Here is a 14,185-nt window from a genome sequence, read left to right on the forward strand (position 1 = left end):
CTCAAGGAACGAAATAATTGGCAGTGAATTGTTGCAGGAAATGTTACTTATTGCTTACTAAAATAATAGTATATTTTTAAAATTAGAGTATAATTTTACACGCCATTGAAATTACTTATCTTTCTCCTCAAGTTCCGTAGTGATCCACGAACTTTGAAATGAATCACTGACAACTATTTTGTTCTCTGACTATAAATCAATCGTAAAACGCAGTATTTTACTTATTTATTATCATTTTCAGTAGTATTGATTAGTTTTTTTTTAAATAAATACTCGTATAATGGTGTACTTGGCGTAATATTTAGTTAGTTAAGAAGCTTATAGATATTTCCGGTCAATTGTGCAAATATAACAATCACAGGCACACTTGCATTAATTTTATATAAAATAAACCTACCATAACATACTAGAAATCCCACAAAATTGTAATACTATCCCCATTCACACCCCAACCTATGCATCTGTCCCTCTTCAGACACGATATTAAAATATCATTTTCCTTTTTCAGACACGGACAACCAGAGGGTGATTATCCACGTGCGAGACGTCAACGACGAACCACCCTACTTCATCAACAGGCCTTTGCCCATGCAGGCGGTGGTGCAACTGAATGCTCCCCCGAACACGCCCGTTTTCACCCTACAGGCTCGTGACCCCGATACGGACCATAACATTCACTACTTTATTGTGAGGGACAGAACCGGTGGCAGGTTCGAGGTACGTACGCCAGTGTAACCGATTTAATAGTTCACGCGCCAGTGAAAAATTTAAATAGGGTTGAGAGTTGATTTTTTAAGTAGGGTATTAACCTGATCCTGCACCATACCCGGAAATACTGTAAAAATGAATGTTTTAGATGAGAAATTCCAAAAAAATAAAACTAATATTTTTAATTATTTAATATTGTTTATTACAAACATGTAATGCAAATCTTTCAACGGACTCACTGGGGCTTAACAATTCTCTCCCAAGGAGCCTGTAGATTATCAGTACGTACAATTTTACAAGATATTTTTAAAAAAGGCACAGTATTAAAAGTCAGTAAAAAGACATAGTAAATTATAGTTTTTAAAAAGTACTTTCGGCATAGCAAATGCCATCATCAGAGCTTCGTCTTATAGGTATAAGAATATTATAGAAAAGTAAGTGTTTTTTTTTGTGTGAATTTGATGGCCTTGGCTGAGCCAATTAGCCTGACATTTTATTTTAAAAACAAACAATTTTTGTTCAATCAGAGGAATTTTTTCTGTATTCCTAACTCTAAATACATGTACATAACAAACTAATATACTATTATCTAAAAAATACACTGTTTTGGATGTAAAGATTTTTTTTGTATATATTTATTTTTTTCGTATATTTTTTTATTATATTTTTAATTTGTCTTTTTGTTCTTTTTTTTAATTATTTTTTTACTATGCTAAGACAAAAACCCGATTCAACATCTCGAAGGTTTACATCTTCTTAGTTTTTTTTCTTTTTTTTTTCTTGTTCTTCTTTTTTCAATTATAATATACACAAATTACTTAAATCTACAGGGTTAAAAAACTAACAACAAAACAAACATGTTTGTTTTGTTTTAACAAACATGCCTGTTTGGTTTTAACAAAATTACTTAAATACAGGACAAACAACATTGTTCACGTTACAATTTGGTAGCCAGGCGAGGATCTAGAAATTCTTAATAAGGGGGTCAGACGTACCGCAAATATTTTATTGCCCAGATTTAGCCATACGACTCACGCTTACTCTAAGGATAAAATTCAGTCATCTCAGATACCTACGGTATCAAAAGAATTGAGCTCTGGTTGACAGAAAAAAATAATAAATAATAAAAAAATACTTATAGACTAAATACAATAGGGGGGTCCATGAACCCGTTGATCCCCCTCTGTATCCGCGCCTGGTGGTAGCCATATTGTCTCTAAGCACATCGATGTGATATTTAATACTTGTAAGGGTTTTCACCCTAGATAAGAGCCTTAGCACTGTATCAATTTAATTTTTAATATGTTATGATTTTCATACCTAAAAGATGAAGCTCTGGTGATGGCATTTGCTATGCCGAAAGTACTTAGCTGATTTTAATAAATACTTTTTACACACTATCAGTTTTTGATACAACATACATCTGTTGCCGCTTTGACTTTTAATTTCTTAATGAATGCTAACACTTATTTTACTTAGTTTTTATTTTACTTTACTTCACCTTCGGTACAATTAAATATTCAATAGGTAGGGGCTCCATACTTAGATGAATGGAACTGTGCTTGCCAAAACGGGCAAAACCTGAGATAGACTAGGACATAAATGTATCTCGACTATCTCGACTATCTCGATCCTCTCAACGGGATCACCTGGGATAGACTTGGATTCCCAACTTGAGACTGTCTTGAGGTTTTCAATGTAATTAATGTCCAAATAGGAACTATAGATTGCCTGGGACTACCGAGATTGACTTGGCACTAACTTTGGACTCCAAATTATATGGAGAAAATAAAATCAAATGGCCGGAGTAACAGAAGATAAACATATAAAGAAATACAAAAAGGAATAAAAAAGTATCTTACTCTTTACAGGGGTGTCGGGGACATAAGTCAAACTTCACTTACATCTTGCACAGCCGAAAATGAAATAAAATTGAAGATATATTACGCCTTTTATAGAGAAATATTTACATAGCTAAAAGAACCGTTGATTAGCGTTTTGTCGGTGGTCGAAAATAGATGGAACTTTAGGGTAATCGGTAATCTTTAAAGTGATATTCTTCGGCAGTAATAAAGCAGTCAATTCTTTAAATAAGTTTTATCAAATGTTTATCATAGCTAATTTCTGTTTTGTACAAAAGATTCACAATACAATAATAAACTGAAGGAACACCGAATATTTAGGTAAGGATTACTTTGGTGGGTAAGAGTATAACTGAGAGTTTATTGGCGCGACCAAAAAAATGATTTCGTGAGAAAATATTTACAAAGAATAAAGTGATGTACAGGGTGATTTTAATATAATTTAATAAAATAAAGAAAATTAGACAGTAGTATGTAACGTACCCAATTTTTGACACGTTACGAGACTATCAGACAAATGGCACGGATTCAGATCCGTAAAGGCTCCCCCAAACCAACGCGAATTATTCGCAGCGGATTCGTGACGGAAAGTTCGCAGTCGAATTCCTGACGGAATTCGTAAAGAACTTCATATTGAAGCGAATATATTCGCGTCATACTCGTATGTGTCTAGTATTGAGAAGAGTTGGTGACAACGAAAAACAAATAATACTACTCAGTGATCTCAATTCTTCACAAAAATGTATACATCATCAGATGAAGAAGAAGCTCTTGTAATGTTAGCAATGGAGGACGACAATTCAAGGTAAAATTATTATCTATAGTTATCCTAAAACAACAATATGGACTATATTATGAATTTAGTCTTAGGAAAAGAAGAAAATGGGTTCATGATATCAATCTAGAAAGACTGAAATGTGGGGAATATCACACGCTGATGCCTCAATTACGAAAAGACGATAAAAGATGCTACATTTATTTTAGAATGACAATAGATTGTTTCGATGAACTGTTGCACCTTGTAGAAAATGATATTAGAAAATCAGACACGAATTACCGAGAAGCTATTTCTCCCGAAGAACGGTTGGCCATAACATTAAGGTAAGAAAATGAAAAAAAAAACTGCAGGCATTATTTATATCATTAATTTACTACAGTAAAAGAGAATAAGGATCAAAATAACTCTAAAATATACTTTATGTATTGTAAGGGTCAAAGGAATTGACATAGTTGGAAACTGATGGATTATGAGAAGCTGCTTGGTTGCAACTCTGCGCCAAGTTGTGTAGTGTAATATAATTATTTTCACAATTCACTTCATAGAACCCAGAAGTATTCGATTGTTTAGGTAATGCAGTGTCATTTGGTGAAGGTAGGGATACAACCGAAATACTTCCGACGGAAGAGGGGTTTTGATAGGTGTCTGTACTTTCAGCTCTAGATTGATGGCTATTCAAAGAACTTTCCTCCAATTGAAGCAACTCCTGCTCCATGATAACTTGCGTAATCTTCATTTTTGTTTCAATTTGCCTTCTAGGAGAGAAAGATTTTACAGTAGAAGCATGAGCCAAAAACAGTTGATCGGTAGCATCATGCACTACTCTCTTTTTGCTCTCAAAATAACTGATCATATCTTTCACAGATGTGGATGGCTCAGAATTGCGTTTTCTGTTTGTTCTGCCTGTAGAAGGAGTTTCATTTGAAAGAGTAACCCTAGGAGCTTCATTTCGAGTAGGTTTCGATGAGGAGGGTTGAATCTTATTCTGGGAATCATCTGTCTGAGTTGTTAGTAGATTTTTACTACACGTTGGTTTCTGTACTGCGGAATTTTCATCCGTTAATATATTTTCGGGTGATTCTATATTTGGGAATGCTTCAGATTCTTGTGTATCAACATCTGTGACATTGGATGCAGTCTTAGCAAAATTTAGGAACGGTTTGAACGATTCCATATGATCTGCCCATATCCATTTTTTTTTATCGCTTGCCGCTTGTCCAGTTCTAGTTTTATTAGTTCTTATGTACTTAGCGTACGTATCGCGCAGATTCCTCCATTTTTTTTAATCTCATCCCCTGAAACAAAATACTCTTTTTTAGGTATCTGGCTACCGGAGATACATTTTATACAATAGGCCATAGTTTTAGAGTCGGGTTTTCGACTGTAAGTGCCATAGTTGTAGAAGTTTGTGAAGCTTTATGCAGAAATTTGCAACATATTTACTTGCCCGAACCAACTACAGAAATATGGAAAATATCTGAAGAAGGTTTTAGAAATACCTGGCGATTCCCAAATTGTATTGGTAGCATCGATGGCAAGCATGTTACTATCAAGTGTCCAGACAAAACAGGATCTAATTATTGGTGTTATTTGAATAAGTTTTCTACAGTATTAATGGCTATTGTTGGCCCAGATTATAGATTCATTTCAGTTGATATTGGCGGTTTTGGTAAAAACAGCGACGGTGGAATATTCGAAGCTTCCAACATGGGAAGAAGATTTGAAACAAATCAGATGGGTGTACCTGAGCCGAAAAATCTCCCAGGCCAGAATGAACTTTCCCCCCATGTCTTAATTGGAGACGAAGCCTTTGCACTAAAACCATACTTGTTGAGGTCCTTTCCATACAGTCAAAGCAGAACAGATATTTTCAAGGAAAATTATAATGTGAGACTCTGTAAGGCGAGAAGAATAGTAGAAAACGCTTTCGGAATATTGGCACAAAAATGGCGTATATTCTACAGACCAATGGAAACAAAAATTGATACTAGTATTCTCATTGTGAAAACTGCATGTATTTTGCATAATTTTCTAAGGACAAAAAAATGTGATGATTGATTCATAGAACTTTTAGATCCACCAGAGCCTGAATTTGGAGCATTTCAAAATTTGGACAATGACCCAAGGAGAGCTGCAAGACTGGCATTTTCTGTTCGAGAAAAATTTGCCACGTATTTTAATTCAGGACTATGAATAAATTGTTCACGATGAAAATAATGGACTCTTCTTGCAGTAAATATAATATTGTTTAGGCCTCTACTTTTCTTTAGTCTTAAATAAACCAATACAAATCGTAAAACTACTCACCATTTTCGCCTATTTCTTCTCCTATTCTAGTCCAAATCTTGTCCTTTTTCCTAACATTTTTATAATCTTCATGAGAAAGGTCATCGAGAATAGGATACTTTCGAACCAACTCAATAATTCTCTCCATTTTCAATTTTTTCACATGCGAAACCACTGCGAAACTGATAAAAACGCTGTCGAGTGCGAACTAAGATTCCGGACGAATAAATACGCAGACAAAACGCATGCCCGAACGACGAAAATCGTACTTGTCTGAACTTGTATACTTACCACAGTGGAAACAATTCAATGCGAATCGTATGCGGTACGGAATTCCGCAGGTAATGCGAATTTTCCGCGTTGGTTTGGGGGAGCCTTAAGATTGTGCGTAGACGCAGTGTTGAAAAAGCCACCGAATATGAGAAACCGGCATATTTATTCTTCATGGACCTAACAAAGGCCTTCGATTGCATCCCAGTCGGAGATGTCTTAGATCTGTTGTATAAAAGATATATGTGCAATCAATATTATATACACCATCGAAAATATCTACTCCCAAAATCCAATGCACACAAAGAAACATGAGAAACTATTTAATGTGATTTAAAACAAAAACTCTACGCTGAAAAGGGGGCAGGTGAATGGATCGAAAGCAAGTTTCAGATTAACAATATGCATATTATTAGTGGGACCACAAGAGGCGTAATAAAGGGGCATGAAATATAGCAGATTTTTAAGAGGGGTGAAGAAAACAAAGAACGGTTACACCTCACCAAATGTGTTAGGGGAAGAATTGTCAAAAAAATTATGAGCAGAATAACTACTCGTATAGAAAAAACATCAATGCGAATCGAGATATATTAGTTTCCTTTTAAATTAGCTCTCTACATTGTTAAAAAGGGAGATTCACAAAAAAATTAAAAAAAAAATATCCAGCGAGTATCATACGATTTAAAAAAAAATCAATATTTGTTTATAATTAAAATTAAGGGTTGAAATACATCTCGTTTTTGCGAAATTGTCCGTAGTATATTATATCAAAAGAAGAAACTGAAATATTTAAACAAAGCCAAAATATCACAAGTTTAATAACATATTTTATTAAAAATAAAAAAATCATTTTTTTGTGTTTTCTTTTTTATTTACATGTTATACCCCATTTCAATGAGAAAAGTTTATTTAGACAAGCTGTGCAGATTTTTATAAAAAAACATTTTTGTACCAAATTTGCATGATTGCCAGCGAGTTATTCATTCTTCATTTGGCTCTTTTGGCATTTTTGGCTCTACAACTCTAAGTGAGTCTTGACCACATTTACTATTTTCCTCCACTCTTGATGGGCTTGTGCAATAATCCCCCATTGTTGTACCCTCATCTTATGTAGATCACTCGTTACGGCATTCATCTAAACATTCCGTATATGTATTTGGCACCTAGGAGTTTTCTATTGGTTCTTTGCAGCACGCGGTTATATTTCAACCAATACGCGACGAGGTGCCAAACGCATATACGGAATGTTATTCGGTGCGAAATTCATGTACGGAATATTAAATATTCGTAGACAGAAAAAGACACTTTTCATTAGAGTCAGTTAAAAGGAGATTGATTAAAATACTTGTTAATGTATTATTAAATAAAAATAAAACAATAATTATAGTATTTGGAATGATATTTGGTGCGAAATTCATATGCGAAATATTAAATATTCGTTGACTAAAAAAGACGACTTTAAGTCAGTTAGAGAAGACTGATTTTAAAATATTTTGTTAATGTATATTAAAGAAAATAAAACAATTATTACCTACAGTCGGAAAAATGAAAGAATACCCATGAACGAACATATAAAACACGCTGTATTTTCCTGTCACCGTGTCACAAAGAAAATTGCCCAGCGCAAGTTCATGTAATAATAATTATTACATGTACTTGCGCTGGCCAATTTTCTGTATGACACGGTGACAGGAAAATACAGCGTGTTTTATATGTTCGTTCATGGGTATTCTTTCATTTTTCCTACTTTATATGGAATGATATTTGATGCTAAATTTATAAATGGAATGGTATGGTATAGATTTGAAAGACTTTATTATTTCTTTATTTGAATATTTCGCTTTTGCAGAATTTTTAATGACTTGCACGTGTTGTATAGTATGTTTAGATTTATTTTTCAGCTATCCAATTCTGTTATTTCTGTTGAAGTTTAGGGCTGTGTGCTACCAGACGAAAATAGTAGTCTTTTTTGATCTACGAACATTTAACATTCCGTATATGAATTTCGCACCAAATAACATTCCATATGCTATACTTGTTTTATTTTTGTTTAATAATATATTAACAAGTATTTTAAAATCAATCTCCTTTTAATCGACTAATAAAAAGTTATCTTTTTCCGTCTACGAATATTTAACATTCTGTATATGAATTTCGCACCGAATAACATTCCGTATATGCGTTTGGCACCTCGCCGCGTATTGGTTGAAATATGACCGCGTGCTGCAAAGAACCAATAGAAAACTTCTAGGTGTCAAATACATAATATACGGAATGTTTAGATGCTTACGGCATCCTTCCATATTTTTCTTGCGCGACCAACTGACCCTCTGCCATCGAGCCTTTCTCAGAAGGTTGTCTTTAGCAGTCTTTCATCATTTTCTCACAGTACATGGCCTGCCATCTTGTATGATTTTCCTTGGTGGATCGTACTATGTTTTCGTCTACATAGAGTACCTGGAGTTCCTGTTTGTGTTTCCAGTCTCCTATTAGCTTGTCTCTATAAGGTCCAAAAATCGTAGTCCAAAAATCTTAGGATCTTCCATTCTAAGGCTAATAATTTTGTTGTTTCACGCTGGTACAATGTCCAAGTCTCATTCCATACATTATTATGGTACTAAGTTATGGTTTATACAAGACCAAATAATTTTTCGGCTTTAATCACTCGTCTATAACAAAAGGTACACCTATTGTTTAATAACAAACAACTACTTCTTTTGTAAATAAGGTTAAAGTTTGTTTCTTTATACATTACAATATTCTGATCTTATTTGATCATCTTTTAGGTTGACGAAAGATCGGGAGTAGTCCGTACACGAGGTACCGATCTTTTCCAGCTAGATATGGAATACGTTCTCTACGTTAAAGCCGAAGACCAAAATGGCCGTTTGGATGAAAGAAGGTTCCAAAGTACTCCAGAAGAAAGACTGTCGATTGTAGGAGGAAAGAGGGCGCCTCAATTTTATATGCCAAGCTATGAAGCTGAAATACCGGAAAATCAAAAGAAAGATTCTGAGTAAGTACAATTTAAATAATGCTTTATCTTTCTTAAGTAGGTAATTCTTTTGTATGATTATATTTATACTTACTGAATTTATGATTAACAAATAATACTAGGGTCAATTAAAGAGAGCTTATATTTCATTTAGGTTCAGAGATCATCAATCATCCTCTTACGTACGTTTCGGTCTCTCCAAACCTCTTCAGGTCTGGTGAGACCGAAATAAGATTTACTATGGTGAATCTTATTTTATCAACAATGAACCAATAAAAGATTTTGATGAATTTGTGTAACTGTTGCCACCCATATTCAACTTAAATCATTTGTTAGATGAGTGTTACAGACTGTCTTGATAACTGTCTGGATCTCGCGTACCAAAAAAAAGTTGATTAAAAGCAAGCTGAAAATTTGTTAATAGCTCAACGGTGTCTAATCGGACAAACTTTGATGTATGGAAATACTGGAAGGGGAAGTTTTAATTGTGGAACAGGTTAAAAATTTGGAACGTCAGACTACGAAAACGTTCAATTCCGGTGGTGTGGTTGACGGAATTAAAAAAAAATAAGTGTAACAACGAACAGTAATATATTTATTTATTTTGGGTAAACAAGCGGTGTTTTGCTTATATCTCGAAAGAGGGTTGTTTGTTAGCGCGAGCGAGGGTTTGTCTGCATCGTTCGCATACTGTGTAGAGACTGATTTTCGGACCACCAACTATTATGTCAACTGGTTTTGTGGTTTTGTGGTTTTGCAATAATGGCCAGAAAGGGCCATAAATTACTGCATCTGCCTTTTAAAAGAAGAGAACCTTTTTGTATTTTAAGAAATTGACATAAATAGTGTGGCGATCTGACATCCTAATCCATTAGTGTTTTCTTGAAAAAAACATTAATTTTATACAATCTCTTTAGGGATACATTTTGGTTTCTCGAAATCAACGGCCTTTGTTGGCATATGGTTTGTATATTACATGTGAGTTTTAAATGACTAATGTTGTTTCGTTTTGAGAAAAGTTATTGAAAATTAAGAAAATAAAATTAGCAAAAATCGTAATTAAAGCGTATCGCTATAGTTCCATGCATTTTGTCGGACAGAACTTCCAATTGATTTGTTACCATTTAATTAAACTCTCAAGAAAAAATCAGGAATGGAACACGAAGAACATGTCAAATGACAGGAAATATGTTGGTTAGTAATAGCAGTCTGATTTTTGCATGAGAGTTATGAAAGGGTAACAAATCAATTGAATGTTCTGTCAGACAAAATACATAAAACGTTTTCGTAATCTGACGTTCCAAATTTTTAAACTGTTCCACAATTAAAACTTCCTCTGTTCCAGTGTTCCCGTACATAAAAGTTTGTCCGACTAGACACCATTAAGCTATGAACAAAATTTCAGCTTGCTATTGATCAACATTTTTTTGGTTCGCTGGATCCAGGCCTATATTAACTTCAAGATATCCCTATACAAGATAGATTAGACTAAGACACATTTGTTTTTATATTTTTAATTCTGTTCATAAAAACATAAATGGGGGAGTGGAAGGAGTGCAGAAACATAATAAAAGAAGCAGCTGAACACCTATTAGGCATTGAAGGCAAAGAAAAACAACAAGAACAAATGTCTGGTTTGATGAAGAATATTAGATTATGATACTAAAGAAGCAGAGGAGGAATATAAACAACTACGCAAAGAAAAAAGAAAATTAACCGAAGATAGAAGGGAGATGTCAGTCAACAAAGATAACAAAGTCTTATCAGAAACTGAACAAAAACAGAAAATAATTAAAACCTAGAATAACGATGTATAGAGATAAGGAGGATAATATATTGACAGAACCGCAAGAAATACTAAGAAGATGGACAGAGCATTTTAAAGAAAAGCTTGAGTCAGATATAGCCGAGATTAGAACAGCAGTACATTTGAGAAATGAAAGAATGTTTAATAGTCAGTTTAGCGGACTGGAGTTGCGGTATCATTGTACCATTAGATAAAAAGGGAGACCAGTAAAAATGCGAAAACTACCTTGTAATCACGCTTCTGAATGCAGTACACAAAATAATGACCAACGTCATTTATGGAAGGCTTAGACCGTACGCTGAAAAAATAGTTGACAAATACCAATGTGGCTTTTGCAGACAGAGGTCAACAATAGGACCAAATATTTATTCGATGACATATCCTCGAAAAACAATTGAATATAATATCATCAGCACACATATCATCCCTTCATAGACTTCGAAAGCGCATATCACCATACAAACTGCAAATAATTATTGATACAAAGAACTGAAAAAATTAATATACAAATATAATTAATAATAAAGTAAAAATGCAGAAATAAGACAGTTACAAAATCTAGCAGTAGGAGAATAAAGTACTGAGGAGGTACAAACACTGTACATTCTTAAGATCCGTAGTTTCAGTATCATAGGTCTGATAATAACGTTACAGAGCAAGAAAAGAGGCGACTATTCATTGACAATAAATGTTACCATGGATTAATTAGACAACTAAGAAAAACAAATTACCAAAGAAACAAAACCGTACTAATGAATGGTTCAGAAACCTGGACACTCTTTAGAAGTGAGGAAAGATCAGTAGCCACCTTTGAAAGCAAAATCTTGAGGCAAATACACAAAAGTACAAAAGAAAATGAAATTTTAAACATTTATTAAAATACAATGGCTGAGTACCACTAGGAAAAAGTTACAATATGCAATAAAGTACCAGTAGGAAAAAGAACCATAGGCGTAACCAGGGGGGGTTTTGGGGGGTTATAACCCCCCCCATTGGGATGTACTTTGAGCTCTATACGATTAACACCATAGCCCTCAGAGACCTTCCAGTAGTTGTAACCCCCCCCCCCTTTCAGGTAGTTGTAACCACCCCTTAGGATCATCCTGGTTACGCCTATGAAAAGAACATGAGGAAGACCGAGGCTGATTCAGAGACCAAAAATAGAAAATTATATAACAACCTTAAAAGGGGAGAAAAAAGCGCGAATCAGATCACAATGGAGAAGAATTCTGGAACAGGCCAAGACCCAAAAATGATTGTCGAGTCAGTAATGATGATGATGATGATGATCAATTTTTAATTGTTGCATTTTATCACTTGCTCCATTATGTGCATTAAGTATAAAATTATTACGCCATATACACACAACAGTGCATAATGCTTGTTTTAGAAATTCATTAAATTAATACTAAAAATGACTACAGTAATAAATAGTCTAAGAGCTAGTGAACCCTCCGACTAACGGTCGTCCTGTAAGGCTAAAAATTTGTCTAGTGATAATTTATAGCACACAAAGGCTAAAAACCATGACCCGGCAGGCATCAGCGGTGCACGTGTATCTACCAGGTGAATCGAAAAGTGCAAATTTAGGGGGTAAAATAAACTTTCTCCTGTAAGGTTTAAATTTAAGTATGTGTTTGAGTAAGTCATTTAGAGGAAATGTGTACAATGACAGGCGATTCTGAAGAGCATAAGACCTTACCAGGCGAGGGGAAAGATTAGGGGTTTTTCCTAAAATTATTTTTTTTGCATATAACAATTTTTTTTAGGTTTTTTGAATCATTCCAAACAGGAAAGCTCTTTAGTGATTTTTCTCTTAAGTTAATAGTTTTTGTTATATAAGCTATTGAAAATTTTGAAAATTGCGAAATCGGCCATTTTTAACCCTAAATCGGACATTTATCTAAAAATTTCAAAGTTGCCAAGGTAGATATTCTTTAAACATTGATTGATGAAATCTTAAAGAGTTTTTTGCAATACAATATCGGAAACCCCTTTGTTTCTTAATTGCTGATCAAGCGGGCGCGACACTGTAGTATAAGTGAGGACGTTTGAGTTGGCATAAATTCACTATCTCGAGAATGGGCAAATTTCAAGAGAAATCCTCAGACAGGTCGATTTTTATTTTTAAATTAGGACTTTTTGGCATATATATAATACTAGTGACGTCACAAATCTGAGCGTGATGACGTAATCGATGATTTTTTTAAATGAGAGTAGGGGTTGTGTGATAGCTCATTTGAAAGGTTATTTAATTCTCTATTCAGTAATATTAACATTAACATAATTATTTATACAGGGTGCACAAGAAAAATTTTTCGTATATTTGTCAAATTTAATCAAAGTTAATTTAATAAAAAAAATTTTTTGTACATCCTGTATAAATAATTATGTTAATGTTTATATTACTGAATAGAGAATTAAATAACCTTTAAAATGAGTTATCACACAACCCCTACTCTCATTTAAAAAATCATCGATTACGTCATCAAGCTCAGATGGATGACGTCACTAGTATTATATATATATATATGCCAAAAAGTCCTAATTTAAAAATAAAAATCGACCTGTCTGAGGATTTCTCTTTAAATTTTCCCATTCTCGAGATAATGAATTTATGCCAACTCAAACGTCCTCACTTATACTACAGTGTCGCTCCCGCTTGATCAGCAATTAAAAAACAAAGGGGTTTCCGATATTGTATTGCAAAAAACTCTTTGAGATTTCATCAATCAATGTTTAAAGAATATCTACCTACCTTGGCAACTTTGAAATTTTTAGATAAATGTCCGATTTAGGGTTACAAATGGCCGATTTCGCAATTTTCAAAATTTTCAATCGCTTATATAACAAAAACTATTAACTTAAGAGAAAAATTACTAAAGACCTTTTCTGTTTGGAATTATCCAAAAAACCTAAAAAAACTTTGTTCGATGCAAAAAAAATAATTTTAGGAAAAACCTCCAATCTTTCCCCTCGCCTGGAAGGTCTTATGCTCTTCAGAATCGCCTGTCATTGTATACATTTCTTCTAAATGACTTACTCAAACACATACTTAAATTTAAACCTTACAGGAGAAAGTTTATTTTACCCCCTAAATTTGCACTTTTCGATTCACCTGGTAGATACACGTGTACCGCTGATGCCTGCCAGGTCATGGTTTTTAGCCTTGGTGTGCTATGAATTATCACTAGACAAATTTCTAGCCTTACAGGACGACGGTTAGTCGGAGGGTTCACTAGCTCTTAGACTAAAATTACGAACTATATTATATAAACTTTTCAGAGGAAATCATAAATAATAATGCACTTGTATAATGGAGTACTTTTCATTGTACCCAGTTGTAAGGGCGTAGTTGGTTTTATCATTTTATAATTATTATTCTCAGTATAAAGTTTTCATTTGCTCATTTAACTTAGTTTGAAGTTGAAGTTACTATGCAAACATTTAACGCTTTTCGGATTAAATTTTCATAACGT

At 33.9% G+C, this 14,185-nt stretch overlaps 2 protein-coding genes across 2 annotated transcripts in view; both read left to right on the forward strand.

The window, feature by feature from the left end:
- The window catches only part of LOC114324473 (neural-cadherin-like), a 156,099-nt gene that overhangs the window by 43,762 nt on the left and 98,152 nt on the right, over nt 1-14,185 (forward strand). Inside the window, exons 3-4 of the mRNA XM_050653677.1 lie at nt 509-717; nt 8,691-8,920. Of these exons, the coding sequence (XP_050509634.1) occupies nt 509-717; nt 8,691-8,920 (439 nt within the window). The remainder of the gene's footprint in view (nt 1-508; nt 718-8,690; nt 8,921-14,185) is intronic.
- LOC126881757 (uncharacterized) lies at nt 3,119-5,421 on the forward strand. Its single transcript, XM_050646256.1, has 3 exons — nt 3,119-3,375; nt 3,441-3,671; nt 4,668-5,421. The coding sequence occupies exons 1-3, from the start codon at nt 3,311-3,313 to the stop codon at nt 5,404-5,406; spliced, it is 1,035 nt and encodes a 344-aa protein (XP_050502213.1). The 5' UTR covers nt 3,119-3,310; the 3' UTR covers nt 5,407-5,421.

The sequence above is a fragment of the Diabrotica virgifera genome, chromosome 1 (genome assembly GCF_917563875.1).
Source record: "Diabrotica virgifera virgifera chromosome 1, PGI_DIABVI_V3a".
Classification (NCBI taxonomy): domain Eukaryota; kingdom Metazoa; phylum Arthropoda; class Insecta; order Coleoptera; family Chrysomelidae; genus Diabrotica; species Diabrotica virgifera.

Excerpts from the sequence above, each read along its gene's own strand:
- LOC126881757 (XM_050646256.1), top strand. The coding sequence starts at position 3,311 with ATGTATACATCATCAGATGAAGAAGAAGCTCTTGTAATGTTAGCAATG. Across the intron at positions 3,376-3,440 it reads ATGGAGGACGACAATTCAAG|GAAAAGAAGAAAATGGGTTC; the intron begins GTAAAATTATTA and ends ATTTAGTCTTAG. Across the intron at positions 3,672-4,667 it reads CGGTTGGCCATAACATTAAG|GTATCTGGCTACCGGAGATA; the intron begins GTAAGAAAATGA and ends ACTCTTTTTTAG.